The 14,054-nt window shown below is 30.4% G+C and overlaps 3 protein-coding genes across 8 annotated transcripts in view; 2 read left to right on the forward strand and 1 right to left on the reverse strand.

The window, feature by feature from the left end:
- Positions 1-1,234, forward strand: part of LOC108756731 (protein-lysine N-methyltransferase N6amt2) — a 2,925-nt gene extending 1,691 nt beyond the window's left edge. For all 5 annotated transcript variants that reach the window (XM_018500750.1, XM_018500752.1, XM_018500751.1 and 2 more), the window contains 2 exons: positions 781-990; positions 1,085-1,234. In XM_018500750.1, coding sequence (XP_018356252.1) covers positions 781-990; positions 1,085-1,218 — 344 coding nt within the window. In that variant the 3' untranslated portion in view covers positions 1,219-1,234. The remainder of the gene's footprint in view (positions 1-780; positions 991-1,084) is intronic.
- A 2,577-nt stretch (positions 1,235-3,811) lies between these two features.
- LOC108756916 (FGFR1 oncogene partner-like) lies at positions 3,812-7,985 on the forward strand. 2 transcript variants are annotated; one of them, XM_018501091.1, is made up of 6 exons: positions 3,812-4,006; positions 4,176-4,229; positions 5,049-5,318; positions 6,268-7,036; positions 7,147-7,355; positions 7,477-7,985. In XM_018501091.1, the coding sequence occupies exons 1-6, from the start codon at positions 3,911-3,913 to the stop codon at positions 7,543-7,545; spliced, it is 1,467 nt and encodes a 488-aa protein (XP_018356593.1). In that variant the 5' UTR covers positions 3,812-3,910; the 3' UTR covers positions 7,546-7,985. The 2 variants fall into 2 exon arrangements, with proteins under 2 accessions (XP_018356593.1, XP_018356595.1); XM_018501093.1 differs by having other exon boundaries at positions 7,153-7,355.
- Positions 7,986-12,626: 4,641 nt separating this feature from the next.
- On the reverse strand, positions 12,627-13,585 carry LOC108756917 (mitochondrial import inner membrane translocase subunit Tim13-B). The gene is made up of 3 exons (XM_018501094.1): positions 13,357-13,585; positions 13,211-13,279; positions 12,627-12,925 (listed from the first exon to the last, which is right to left on the reverse strand). Exons 1-3 carry the CDS (start codon positions 13,456-13,458, stop codon positions 12,827-12,829), a joined length of 270 nt encoding a protein of 89 aa, XP_018356596.1. The 5' UTR covers positions 13,459-13,585; the 3' UTR covers positions 12,627-12,826.
- Positions 13,586-14,054: the final 469 nt, after the last annotated feature.

Below are 14,054 nucleotides of genomic sequence, written 5' to 3' on the forward strand. Positions count from 1 at the left end.
CCAAGATCCAGCTTGATTATAAAAGACACTTTTTATTTATTTAAGTTGTTCACATATCGCGCGGTTTAAGTTTTACTTATTATTGGTTATTATATTTAATATTAATTAGTGTAATTTTAAAATCTAAAATCCTTAATTACGAAAACAAAGAAAGTAATTGTTTTCTAAGTACTATAACACATTACTTTTTAAAATTAATAAGTAGTACATTACTTTTACAAAAAAATGGTAACAATTACATAGTAATACATGTTGTAAATGATAAATTAACGTTCCTTCTATTAAACAAAGGGCGCAGTCCACTTGGCACTACAAATGCTTCGAAGCTTTTGATTGATCAATCAGAAGAAAGAATTTTATTAATTGACTAATTAAAAAATAAAGCATTTATAACATCAAGTGAATTGTAGCCAAAATAAGATTAAGTTTAAGGTCATAATGTAAATACATAACTAAGAAATGAAATCTTATACGATCTGAGTTTTGGGAATTTGGCACATCCGAGTTGAGTCGGATGCACGTCGAATCTCGGTTGAGATAATATTTTCAGCAATAAAATTATTTACGGTTTCAAGATACGCCTATTAATTTGTAATATTACTATTCTAGTTGTCTTGATTAAGTTTCAAGACTAAAAATTAAATTCGTGCAGTTTACAGAATTGAATACGTGTATAAAATTTATATCAAATTATTTAAGCTGAAAATTCAACTCAGGTCATGTAAAGTTTTCATTTCTTAATTTCTAACTCTATTTACAAATATATTATTTTCATTGCAGTCACGTTGTTTGAGTATGACAGTCGTTTCAAGATATTTGGTACAGATTTTATACAGTATGATTACAAGTTTCCTCTGGATATACCTCGGCATATGTCTAGTCAGTACGATTTGGTTATAGCCGATCCACCTTTTCTTTCAGAGGAATGTCTAACTAAGACTGCAGTGACAATAAAATTTTTGACCAAGAAAAATATTGTTCTCTGCACAGGTGTGTATAAAATTACTTTTCTGTCATAAATTTTTGTTATGTTAATTATTTACGCATTTATATAAATAAACTATTGTTTTATATATATATGCAGGTGCTATTATGGCGGAACTGGCAGAGAGGCTGTTGGATGTTAGAAAATGTGATTTTCTTCCAGGTCATAAAAACAATTTGGCGAATGAATTTTATTGTTACTCAAATTTCAATTTTGACACAATTCTGAAATGATAACAAACAGTATTAGAAACAGTATTGAATAAAGATATATATTTGTAATAAATATATTAAATATTTATAATCTTTATATTTATTTAAGAACAGAGAGAGATACGATTTTTAGATAACTCCTTAAATAAATCTATAAATTCCACAAAACTGTTGTTTTATACGAGAGATCCTGTTAGTCGACCTTTTGATAGCATTATTTCTTATTTAATTATTGCCCATGATGGAAGGGATAACTTGGTGTACTCAGTTTACAAGCGTCTCTCTCTAAGGCCCGAATTCACAGTCCTTCAGATTTCAAGTCTGATTTCCAATATCTGAACTTGAATTTTAATCTTGAATTTCCAAATCTAAATTTCAGTGCTAGTGGCTAATCATCAAATTCAGTTCTTCGTAACAGTTCATGACTGAGCGGGAAGTGAAAATAAAATAAAAACGTGGTAAGGTTACAAGATATAATCAAATGTAATCGACCAAAAATCCATTTAGAAAATCCATTTTTTTAAGAAAATATGAAGTAAAGAATCAAAATATTTATAATATATAAAATATAACCCTGGTAAAAAAATTTTCGCTGAAATTCTACGTTTTGGAACATTTTAGCGAAATTGCTGAAATTTCACTGAAAATGAATTTTTTAGCTGTATATTAAAAAATCATTGAATTTGAATGGAAATTTTTCTGAAATTTTGATGGAATTTCTCTAAAATATTATTGAAATTTCTCTAAAATTTTGGTGAAAATAAAATTTTTAACTAAAAATCACTGAAAAATTAAACTGAAAATTTTCCAAAATGCTGAAATTTTGTTAAAAAGTATTCCAAAACATGAAATAACTTCAGCGAAATTTTTCCATCAGGAAAGGTTAAATAATGATATTTTAGAGAAGAGTACAAATAAGCTACTCAGTTATAATTCTCTTTGTCAAAATTTCTAGTTTACAATAGACTGTTGCAAGACATCTTCATCGAGCAAATCAAAGCAGTCCTTTTCAATATGTTCAGAGTATTAGTACAAGAATGGCTAATCACTTCGTAAATTCTCTCATACAATATGTAGAAAAATAGTTGTATCTGTTAGAGGAGAGAATGGCAATCGTCACAGTTATAGCTAATCAGCAATTAGAAAATTTAAGAGCAAAGAGTGAACGTTTAGTAGAGAGACTTTTTGAAGAAAGTAGCACCTGCTACGTTATCAGCCATTCTTGTATTAATATTCTGAACGTATTGAAAACGACCGCTCTAATTTGCTTGATAAAACTGTCTTGCAACGGTCTATTGTAAGCTACGAATTTTTGACAAAGAGAATTATAACTGAGGAGCTTATTTGTAACTCTAAAATATCATTACTTAATCTTCTCTGGAGGAAAAATTTTGCTAAAGTTATTTTAGATTTTGGAACCTTTCAGCATAATTTCAGCATTTTAGAAAATTTTTTAGTGATTTTTAATTGAAAATTTTATTTTCATCAAAATTTCAAAGAAATTTCAATTAATATTTCAGAAAAATTCCATCAAAATTTTAGAGAAATTTCAGCAAAATTTCAGAGAAATTTTTATTCAAATTTAAGGATTTTTTAATATGTTAGTTGAAAAATTCATTTTCAATGAAATTTCGGGGAAGCTCCAATTGCACACAGTGCATATTGCACATATGCGTCGCTAATTCGCCAATTTAAAAATAAAATATTTTCATTGGTAAAGCAAGTAAAAAATTACTAGGCACCAGCTGATATGAGTGGTGTGTGCAATCAGGAGGTAAACGGTATCCTCCTGAAATTTCAGTACATTTTCAACAATTTCGCTGGAATGTTTCAAAACGTAGGATAATTTCAGCGAAATTTTTTGACCAGGATTATTATTAATATTTTATATATTATAAATATTATAAATATATTATACATTTTTATACATTTTAAATATTTTGATAACATTTTAAATATTCTTTACCTCACACTTTCTGAAAAAAAAAATGCATTTTCTAGATAGATTTTTGATCGATTACATTTGATTACATCTTGTAATCTCACCACGTTTTTATTTTATTCTCATACTTCCCATTCAATCACGCAACAGTCACGAAGAACTGTATTTGATGATTAGTCACGAGTACTGAAATTTAGGTTTGAAAATTCAAGATTAAAATTCGAGTTCAGATTATGGCTGTGTTCAGCGGACACAACAGTCGAGTGAGCACTTATTACTATTGATGTATTCGTTTGGATCATCCAATCAGCATTTTAGATCTAGGAGAATACATCAATAGCAGCGATTGCTCAGCCATTAGGTGCATTCAGAAGCACGATCACTCAGCGAGCTTTTGTACCTGTTTGGTCTACATTTTTAGATCTAATGGAATATGCCAATCAAATGCAAGAGCTCAATGAGCAATCGTGCTTCTGGATGCACCTATTGAGATCAGACTTGAACATCATGCGATTGTAAAATTAAAGCATCAGATTGGTCAAAGTAACAAACTTGTGACTTGCGACGTCTACGATATAACCAAAGTAGAATGGCTTTTATATTTTCTTAACAAATGAAAAGTCCCCAGATCCGGGGGAATGCAGGATAGAAAAGTCTCCAGGTAGTGTCGTTTTCGCAAAAAAGTGTATGTACATACACGCGATGGAAAGCGTAAATATTTACTTCTCTTGAGTATTCATTTCGGCGCATTTTTTTTTAATTTGTGTAATCATGATAGACGGAAACATCTCGATGGAGGAGGATACCGAATTACGGGACCTGGTGGTGCAAACTCTGGAGAGCAACGGCGTTCTTGCTAAGATACGGGTATGTCTTCAGATAGTTATGTCTTACGAGAAAAAAGAATATTCGTAAGTCTCTGTAGGTTAGGCGAATGTTTTCGGGGCAAAAATGGATAGAAATTTCGTTAAAATCGTTATTTGATGTTTCCCTCTTTTCCGTCTTCTTAATCGAACTTTTTTTGAAATATTTGCAGGCGGAACTCAGGGCGAGTGTGTTTCTAGCACTCGAAGAACAGGATTCGGTTATGGTAAGGATCGTTGAGGCATGCACAGCTGTAATTAGAACGGGAGCATAGAGTTTGCATAATTCATAACGCATAATGCTTAAGAAAATGAACCAAAGTTTCTTACTTTTTTCCACAAAATAAAAAATAATGATTCATTGATTTTTTTAAGAATCTATATCCTTTTAGGCATAGTATGTTCACACAAACTTGCATAGCTGCATAAATGTATGCATAAAGAAAATTATTCAATCATTTTATGTACGTCTTTATAAGAGAAATGTAGTTAGATAATTTTCTTTATATATTTATGTAACTGTGCAAGTTGTGTGGATTTACTCTTAAGAATAAGATTTATACATATCGTAAACTCATGTCGTAAGCTATAATAAATTGATCATTCGTAGTTGAATGTGATTGATTAATTTCTTACAGCTTATGACATAAGTTATCGATGTATGGCATGCATAAATGATCCTCAAAAAGAAAGCAAAAGTCCCATTAAACTCTTACATGTTGTATCACTCACTTGTTTTAACGATACAATAAAAAAAAAATTTTTTTTCTACAATAGAAAATGAATTCAGAATTATTGTAATTTTTTAATATTAAATGCTGAAATGTAATTGTAGTATAATGACTGAGTGTAGAGGAATAAAAATGTTCTTTTTTTTTGGTTTCTATTCTTTTTCTGTAAGCAACTCTAAAATGATAATTTTAAAGTTATGTTATTGTTATAGTAAATGAGTAATTTGTATTTTTATTTGAAGTTTATATAAAAGAAAAAGAAATGCTATAGTGTAGCAAGAGAATGATTTAATAGATTTGGAATAAATGTTCCAGAATCCTGAACCACTTCTCAACAAAACTGTAAAACAGTACCTGTCTAATTCAGAAGGAAAATTATTGTTTTCCTTAGTTAGGGAGTTCCTAGAATACTTTGGTCTTGACTACACAATATCTGTGTATGATCCAGAAACATACTTTGGGAAGGAATACAACTATGTAGGAAGAAATAAATTGTGCGAAGAATTAGGTATTGTTTCAACTGAGCCATTGCTGGGAGAAATTCTCAAGAATAGCATCAACGGTGCCTTTAATAGTTCACAAAAGGTATTTTCTTGAGTTAAGTTGATTGTTGGGATAATTATGTAGTTGTAATTGTTAACGACTAGCAGAAGTCTGTCAGAGATGAATTTCTCTTGTCCCAAATTACAGTTAAAATATTGAGAAAATCGCAATGCAATTACAATAATCATAATCAATAAAATTGCTGCAAGATGCCTTATGTCCGCATTTCATGTTGTCTGGGTAATTTCTTTTTTCTCTTTTTATAGATTTAAAAATCCTTTTCTAGAATTAAAGTATGTGCAATTAATATATATTTGTTTGTAAAATGGAATTTATAAAAAATTTTTAAATGAAGATCTTTACCATTATACTTTCCTGACAACATGCATGTTCAAAAGCGAGACATAAGACGTCTTAAAAACGCCTAATCTTAAAGATGTCTAAAAGACATGTTTTGATTTTGGACCTTTTGTCTGGATTGAAATAGCCAAAACAGTTAATAATGTCAGTATTCTTTAATTACCTTCGGATAATTCAGTTTCTTTCGGAATAATCCATGCTAATTTTCGTAAGAATATTGGTCTTTAAAGGGTCATTTACAATATGAAGTAATATGATGTGATTAATTGTAAAAAATCGACCAATCACAGATAAATGCAAGGAGACTAATCAACTATGATTGTTCAGTTTCTTACAGCTTATTACACACTTCTACTGTAAACAGTCCTTAAGAGTATCCCATCGATGCTCCTTCATAAAGTTATGCATTATCTCATGTAATTTATAGTTGCACTGTAAGATGTTTCATCACTTGATTTATCTTTGTTGCTAATAGAAAAATGTATTACAGGAATAAATTATTTGGTTTGAGGTACATTCCGATAAAGATATTTCCTTTAACGACTTTTATTCCTAGCATTTCTTATATTTTTCTACATTTTTAAAAGCAAAATTATGTGAAATAATAAATTTTTATGAATCCTTTCTACAGAATAAAACTAGACACGATGTAACAAATGAAGACTCAACAAATTTTGCAAATGCAACGTTTGAAGTGTCTGTTCCCAAAATATTCCACAATGAATCCGTGTCGTCAAATGAAATATTAGAAAGCATTTCCGAACAGAGTCCGAAAGTTCCAATAAACGTGACAATAACGGACAAGAAGAGCAAAGATACACCGACTGGCGCCGACGTCGTAACGGACACGTCGGATTATGACAAGCATCAATCTTCTCTCAGGGAGAGTACAATGGATACTGATAGAATTGAAGGTAACAGGAACAATAATGTAAATTTTGATAAGAATACTTCGAATCCACATGACACATGCACGGCGACGAACTATGTGGCACAGGAGACTGATAGTACCGTTACGTCCAATCAAATGAGTCCATTAAGCAAATCCGAATCCTTAATTAAGTTCGACGACTCTATAGTGATCGACACGCAAGAAAATCAAAATAAAGATGTAACTAAACAAAACAGTATAAATAGTTTGGAATTAAGTATAGAAAATAATGTACAAAGTAAGAAATCGGTTAATGCGGGAAGCAACTTCGGGAAAACGATTTATTTTGACGAGATTATCGTCGGCGGTGAGCGGAAAAATGTTAGTACAATGAATAAAACCGAGCCTTTTCTAGAAGGTTTGCCAACTATAAATCAGAAAGCTAATTCTATATTTAGTGATTTGCCACCATTAAACGGTAAAAAAGCCAACATTAATGATCTGAAGGAATTAATGGATATTGGGCTTGGTGAGTTGCAAAAATATAATATAAAAAATATATAAAATTCATGTTTGCCTAATCATCTAATATGCAGTGTACAAATTTCGAAGAGCTATTGAAGCAATACATTTTTATAGCTACAGATGGTATAGATAACTATGAAGAAGACTTTGTGTCATCTGCATCAGGTAGCGCAAACGAGCAAAGCCCTACTAAAGAGCCGGACAAGATAGACAGTCCTCTAAAATTACAAACGAAGAAAGAGGAAAAGCCTCAAAGTGCTCGTACCGAAGATTTAAGTGAAGAAATCGAAGAAATGGATGAAATATTGAGTAGTACCTCTTGCGTAAGTAAACTGAACCTAAATTAATTCAAACGACTGCACTATTTATTACAACTGCAATCGCACATATTTTTCTCCTATATAAATTACCTAACCATGTACACATAGAACCGTTATATTTTAGCTCGAAGATATAAATACAGATAAGAATATATCAAACTTTGCGACGGGTATTATCGCGGATCATATATAAGGAATGTAATTTTCAATGGCGCATCGCATAGATCCTCTGTAAGGATTCTAGCGAATTGTTCCTCTTGTATATGTTATTTTGATAAAATCGATATCCTATTGCTAAATTGCCACGGACATCTATGCCGACTACCATGAGAATTTAGGAACTCGCAGATTAACTTCATAGTTTCTGAAAGGCACTGCCAAGCTGTGTGGCTCAATACTTATAAGTTGCGCTGCAAAGAAAAAAAAACGTAGAAGGAAAATGTCTGAATGCGTATTACCACAGATGATACCATATTTTTGTACGATTTGTAAAGATAAGCGGTACTCTGAAACTATCAATGCAATATCATAGTTTGCAATAACTATGCGTGTTGTGAATAATCATCATCTTTTTCATAGATTATCCGAGATATTGCATAATTTAAAAAAAGCAATATGATTGATACTGTTATTAAGAAGCATATATGAGGTGTATTTCTTATTTATGTACATAAAAAGAACATTTTCTGTCATTCATTAAAAAATTAATGGAACTGTGAAATGTGAAGAAATACATATAGAAAAGAACTGTATGAAGTAGCAGTTATACAATTAGAAAATTTGCAATAATTTCAAACTTTTTATCTACATCTTGATAAAGAAGAACAATACATATTGAATATTATAAAGTAAATAATTTTATTTAACTTCAGACAGGCTACCTTCTACGTTATGTAAAAAATACACTAGTATTACATTACTCTTATAAATATATTACGCAAGAGAGTGTTATGATAATTTAAATATTAGAGAACAGTAAAAAAAAAGAAAGAATATACGAGTTACTGCTCGTTAATAATTTAATTACATTTCTCTTTTTTTTTAAGGAACTTTCTATTAGCATTTTGTTGTGTTTACTGAAATATCTCTGCCCTTACTTTTATGACTGAACATTGTCTATTACCTCATTTTATATAAAGTGACATGATATTGTAACAATATCAGGAAATCATCCGTCTAGAAATGGATTGCCTAAAAAAATCCATCAAATAATTTTTTGAATATAATGGTGCTAAGTATTTGAAGCTAAAGTTATTTATGAAAGTTAACGTTATCTAAGAAAAAAACAAAAAATTAGGTGCTTATATATTTTCTTGCATCTATGATTCGCAGGAAATTAGTGAAAGCTAGATTAGAATATTCATTTTTGGTAATACATTTCAATTGAAAAAAAAAAAGAATGAAAAGAAAACATTTAATGCAGATATTTTGTGCCCCATATAGGATGCAATAATATAATTAAGTACAATTTAATTATAGAGATGAATCAACTAGATGCTTGACAAATCAAAATCTTTTTGTAAAAAATATATATAGCCAGCCAACTTTACAAAAAGAACTTTTATTAATGGCTAGACTGTATTAAAATTTATGTTTCGTTCGAACAAAGAAATTCCGTCACTCATGCAACTTTTAATTCAGCAAGATTGAATAGTAATTCTCTCATCACAGAAACTTGTCACATGCCAGATGAAGAGTCAAAGAAATACTGTGCTCAAATACTTGCAGCATTTTTTACTGTATATTTATATATTTATAATTATTATTGCCTGTATTATATGAATTCAGATTCAATATGAATGTATTACGAAATAAATATTTATTTTGATAGCAACAATGTGCATAATGTGAGAGGAAGGGACAAATTACATAGTAAGGTAAACAGTAAATGCTGTTATAAATTTCAATTATATAAGTCTCATTCAATAGGAAATATCGTTAGGCGTAGGAAAATAATGAGGATCGTTTGAAAAGTTTTAAGCCTCAACAAGAAGATGACGTTACTCATTAAAACCATTCTGGTACTATAATCGTACATGCTTTGAAAGATACCTGTGAAAATTGTAGTCATTTTGGACGCTCAGTTGTTGTTTGACAGTTATTTATGCAAATCAATGTCAGTATTTTTATAAAAATGGAAAAAATCGAATATCATGCCGTGATTAAGTTTTTGCGTTTGAGAGGCAATATATGCCTGCACAAATTAAAGTCGAGTTGGACGCTGTTTACGAGAACTATCCTATCATTTGCCATCGTGAAAAGATGGGCAACTGAATTTAAACGTGATCGTATCAGTTTGGCTGATGAGCGTTCGAGATAGTCAACAACTGTGTTAAAGGGGAGGGAGCATCACTGGGAAAAGTGTAAAAGGAGATTGTGTTGAAAAATAAAATTGAATTTGAATGAAAAAATATTTGTTTCTATGTTAGGCTCAAAACTTTTCAAACGACCCTCGTAAAAACGCTAAAATAATTAATAAAAGTTTGTATCAATTAAATTAGATGATTGTCAATTAATTTTTCTGCTTCATTTCACACAATTTATTTTTCATCTTTACAAGCTAAACTTGTACTATTATACATATGTTTAACGTATATAATAATATTAGATTGATGTAAAAATAATGTCGGTTTTTAAACTTTGGGATTTTATGTGTGTGTGTATATATATATTCTGTAATAAGGATATGTTCGATTGTATTGATATTGCATCATTTTCAAGCGCAGATTCCGCTCTATTAATTGTGCTCGTAATTTTGTTTTCAATGTTGACTTTGTGATCAATTATTGTCATTATTAAATATGAAAAAGAAGCAATTCCGAATTTTTTTGAATACAAATTCAAATTAGGTCTTAAAACAAAGGAAACGAATCGAAGAATTAATGAAATATTCAGTCAGAAAGTATAATGATGATTTCAAAAATTTCCTAACGGATGTGATAGTCTTGAAGATGATCTGCATTCATTGACAATGACTTTGAAGGTAATTATTGAAGCTGATCTATTAAAAACCATTCAAGAAATTACACAGGAATTAATCAACAGTCTTTGATCAATTAATAGTTGTTTGCGGTTGAATCGAATCAGTAATGTAAAAAACCGACATTATTTTTGTATTAACCTAATATATCATACATAATTAATATGTAAGTGAGATAAAAAAAGATAAAAATAATTTTATACAATCTCAAAAGCGCCTTGCATAGTGAGTCCCTTACATAATATGAGTCCCTTCGTCTCAACACTACGTTCGCGGTAACGGAATCGCTTAGTTCGAACTGCCGTTTATCCTGATATGTATTTAAAAAAACCGATGAAAAGAAAAGAAAAAAAAAGCAGGTGTGTTCCTGATCAATCAGCGTGGTTACATTCTATTATCAACACGGCAATCTTCAGGACTGCATTTGAACATTCCTACACTCTGTAGAATCTAGACGAGAGATAGATACATTCCAATGTTACACACTAAGGCCGATATTTTTGTTACGTCGTTACCATTAGCACGCATGTTTACAGAATAAGTATGTCTCTCATCATAGACTGTAAGACTATAATTTAAGAAGCGTCTTTGTATCCGCCGCGGCTACAGCTTTTACTCGATCTTTCGGAGCGGTAGAAAGTTTCGCTTTCAATGAGAATTGATCGCACATGATGATTGCGAGATATATTTCTTCTCAGGCGAATCTCGTTTAATCGTAATTAACGGCAATTTTGGAACTATATCACGCTTACCTGTTATTTGATTTTTTTCTTCGCATGTTGTATTGTAGATATATTTAGAAAAGATATATGTAAAACCTATAGATTGTCTCTTCAAAGAATATTCATCAAGATGTATTGTCAATTGTTTGGCTCGTAATGTTTTTGAATGTATTTATTCGGGGATGAACGACATCTTCTTTTTGACGATTGTTTGATGTAATTTTTGTGAGAGAAACATATCCGAAGCTGATTGTATGTTAAATCAAGTAATAATTTTATCATGAAAAATGTATGTACATATATGACATACAGTTTAAATGCATAAATTTTATGGAGAGGCAGTCTCGATATTTTCAAGAGAGAAAAATAGATAGCCATAGTCGTAGTTATTCATAATTCACAGTTTAAAACTTCATGAATGAGGCATTGATAGACAAAACAACCTGCTTTATGATACTCCATTACATGATTGCAGATAATTATTTTGTAACCACGTTGAAACATTGGTAGCTAATACCGTGCCTTTTAGTGTATATGAAATAATTATAAAGAATGCAAATAATAATAAAAAAAGAAGTACTGTGGCATTGTGGGTTTTACAAAACACCTATATTACTTATTTATGATTTTCAACTATAATGTAATAATATGTGTATTCATGTGTATATGTTATTTATTTTATAAAGAATTTTCTCTTTTGCAATTGTCGCTACTTTCTTTTCCATCACTATATTTCTATAAAAAATATAGATGTTTCCAGTCCCTTTGTGTAATTTGCAGCCTCAATAAAAAGGTTTGCTCTTAGTTGCTCAGTGAATTACGCTAAAACTTTCTATTTTGTTTCCAGCAAATTTCTATCACACTCTAGTTGTGTAAAGCCAAACATTTGGGAGCTTTTTAAAAATTAATATTTCTGGGATTATTTAAATATCTGTAACAATGTGTTTTTGAACGATAATTTTTCAGATTCAATAAGTTATTGAATCAAAATTATTATAAAAAACATATTGTTATGAAAAAGTAATCCCAAAAATATCAATTTTTTAAAGTATTTCCAACTTCTAAAATATACACTTTTAAGTATGGATAACGAACACACAATGTGTACACTAGTTTTGCAACAAAGAACAAACAAGAAATGGGATCCTAATTATTTGTTTGATCGATTCAGTAAGACTTATTTGTGTCATTGATGTACTATTACATACTGTTACATCACTATGCATGTACAAATCTTCTAATTTTGTTTTATACATAGTACAAAACTTTTATAAAGAAAATCTTGTTTCAAGTTAATGTCAGATAAAAAATTATAATTTTCCAATTTTTTTCCATCTTTACTATAAAGTGGACTACCTTATTGTCATTTAACTTGTGCTTTATCTGTGAAAAAGAATTCTTAAATCTATAAACGCATTTAGGAAAATACTTATTTGAAAAGTAATCAGTAGAACACAGATGACTTTAAGATCCTTTTAAGGCACTTAACTTTTATATTCACTACATAGAAAAATGTAAAAATTATAATGGATAAGTGAATATACTTTCAATTATGTCATATTATATGCTGCACTTTAATAGTATCATACATTATTTACAATAATGCATCGCATCAAATGCCTTGAGAAAAAACTAGTGATATGATAATGTCTTTTACCTGGCAATGTACAAATATATTTCTATAACTATCAGGCAGTATACAGACACTGTAATGGTGTCATAAATTACAGTGTATATAACAAGTAACAATATATTTCCATAAATTCTCATATTTACATTCTGTTGCGTTCTTTTTGAAGTCGTTCACTATATGATTTTGATACAAGATTGAATGAGTCCAAGTATCGATCCATGCACATTGCTATACATTTCTGTAAACAAATCATTGAATCAATTAAATCAGAAAATGGGGAATCAATTCAAATAGATTACAATAACAAAATTAACTAAGAAGGGTTAATCAAAAATCATCCTGTATAACACAAATTTCAAAACGATGTATAAGCGTAGATTATAGTATAATAATTTTTCCATTGAAATTTTCTAGTTAATTTAATAATAATCTTAGAAAACCATGGGATTTAATAAATAGAAGATTTATTACCTCGGGCATTTCTGACTCTTTTAAGGTTAGATTCAGTGTAAGGAAAATTTACCTGTTCCGAGCTGTCCAGCGAGGTACCCGGCTTGCCTATACATTTTTTGAAGCATTTTTCCGTCATTTTCTGCAAATATATGTAAAACTGTATAACTTTCAGTCAGTTGAGATGCGCTGTCAGGAAAAAATGTTGTATAATGATACCGTGAGCAATTCCTGGGCATTAGCAACCGCTATTTGTTGCTTCACTTGTTGCATCAGCTCGTCCCGCTGCAAACTGGTCAAGTTCCCCGGTAACGAATCCATTCTCTCAAAGTTTTCGGATTATATTTACGGACGACAAAATCAAAGTTTGCAAAATTCAGTCAATTATCCGCGGAGGACTCGATGTCACGCGTCTAACCTAACCTCGCCTCTCGCCGGTCGCGTAAACGAGACCACGTGAAACAATGTTTAAGTTCCCGTTTACACGAAAATGTCATCTTTCACGTATTTTCAAAAGCGATTGGTAAACAGTCTCATAACTGGACAACCAATCACGAAATATTGCGCGAATATTGTACATCGGCCCTTACTTGATTCGCCATCTTAAAAAATCCAAATGTTTAGAATAGTCGCGATAATATTTTTAGAAAAGATTTGACTTTAATCGAGCAGGTATTTAGGCATTAAGGAGTTTTAAGAAGCATTAAAAACTGTCGTAAAGAGCTGTAAAGAGCCGTAAATTAGAGCCGGTAATAGAGAGAAGAAAAATGGCAAGGAAAGCGAAAACTAAGCTGAAAACTAAAAAGGTAATGATAAATATACGCAATTATATAATATCTTTAACCCGGGAGTGATCACGGTCATTTTGCCTCTTCCGTTTATTTTCTATTTATATCTTTCAATTTATTGTCACTATT

This window comes from Trachymyrmex septentrionalis, unplaced genomic scaffold (assembly GCF_001594115.1).
Source record: "Trachymyrmex septentrionalis isolate Tsep2-gDNA-1 unplaced genomic scaffold, Tsep1.0 scaffold13, whole genome shotgun sequence".
NCBI lineage: Eukaryota > Metazoa > Arthropoda > Insecta > Hymenoptera > Formicidae > Trachymyrmex > Trachymyrmex septentrionalis.

Coding starts and splice junctions, on each gene's coding strand:
- LOC108756916 (XM_018501091.1), top strand. CDS start 3,911: ATGATAGACGGAAACATCTCGATGGAGGAGGATACCGAATTACGGGAC. Junction 4,007..4,175: donor GCGTTCTTGCTAAGATACGG/GTATGTCTTCAG, acceptor AAATATTTGCAG/GCGGAACTCAGGGCGAGTGT. Junction 7,037..7,146: donor ATTAATGGATATTGGGCTTG/GTGAGTTGCAAA, acceptor ACATTTTTATAG/CTACAGATGGTATAGATAAC.
- LOC108756917 (XM_018501094.1), bottom strand. CDS start 13,458: ATGGATTCGTTACCGGGGAACTTGACCAGTTTGCAGCGGGACGAGCTG. Junction 13,280..13,356: donor ATGCCCAGGAATTGCTCACG/GTATCATTATAC, acceptor ATATATTTGCAG/AAAATGACGGAAAAATGCTT. Junction 12,926..13,210: donor CGCTGGACAGCTCGGAACAG/GTAAATTTTCCT, acceptor ATTTGTTTACAG/AAATGTATAGCAATGTGCAT.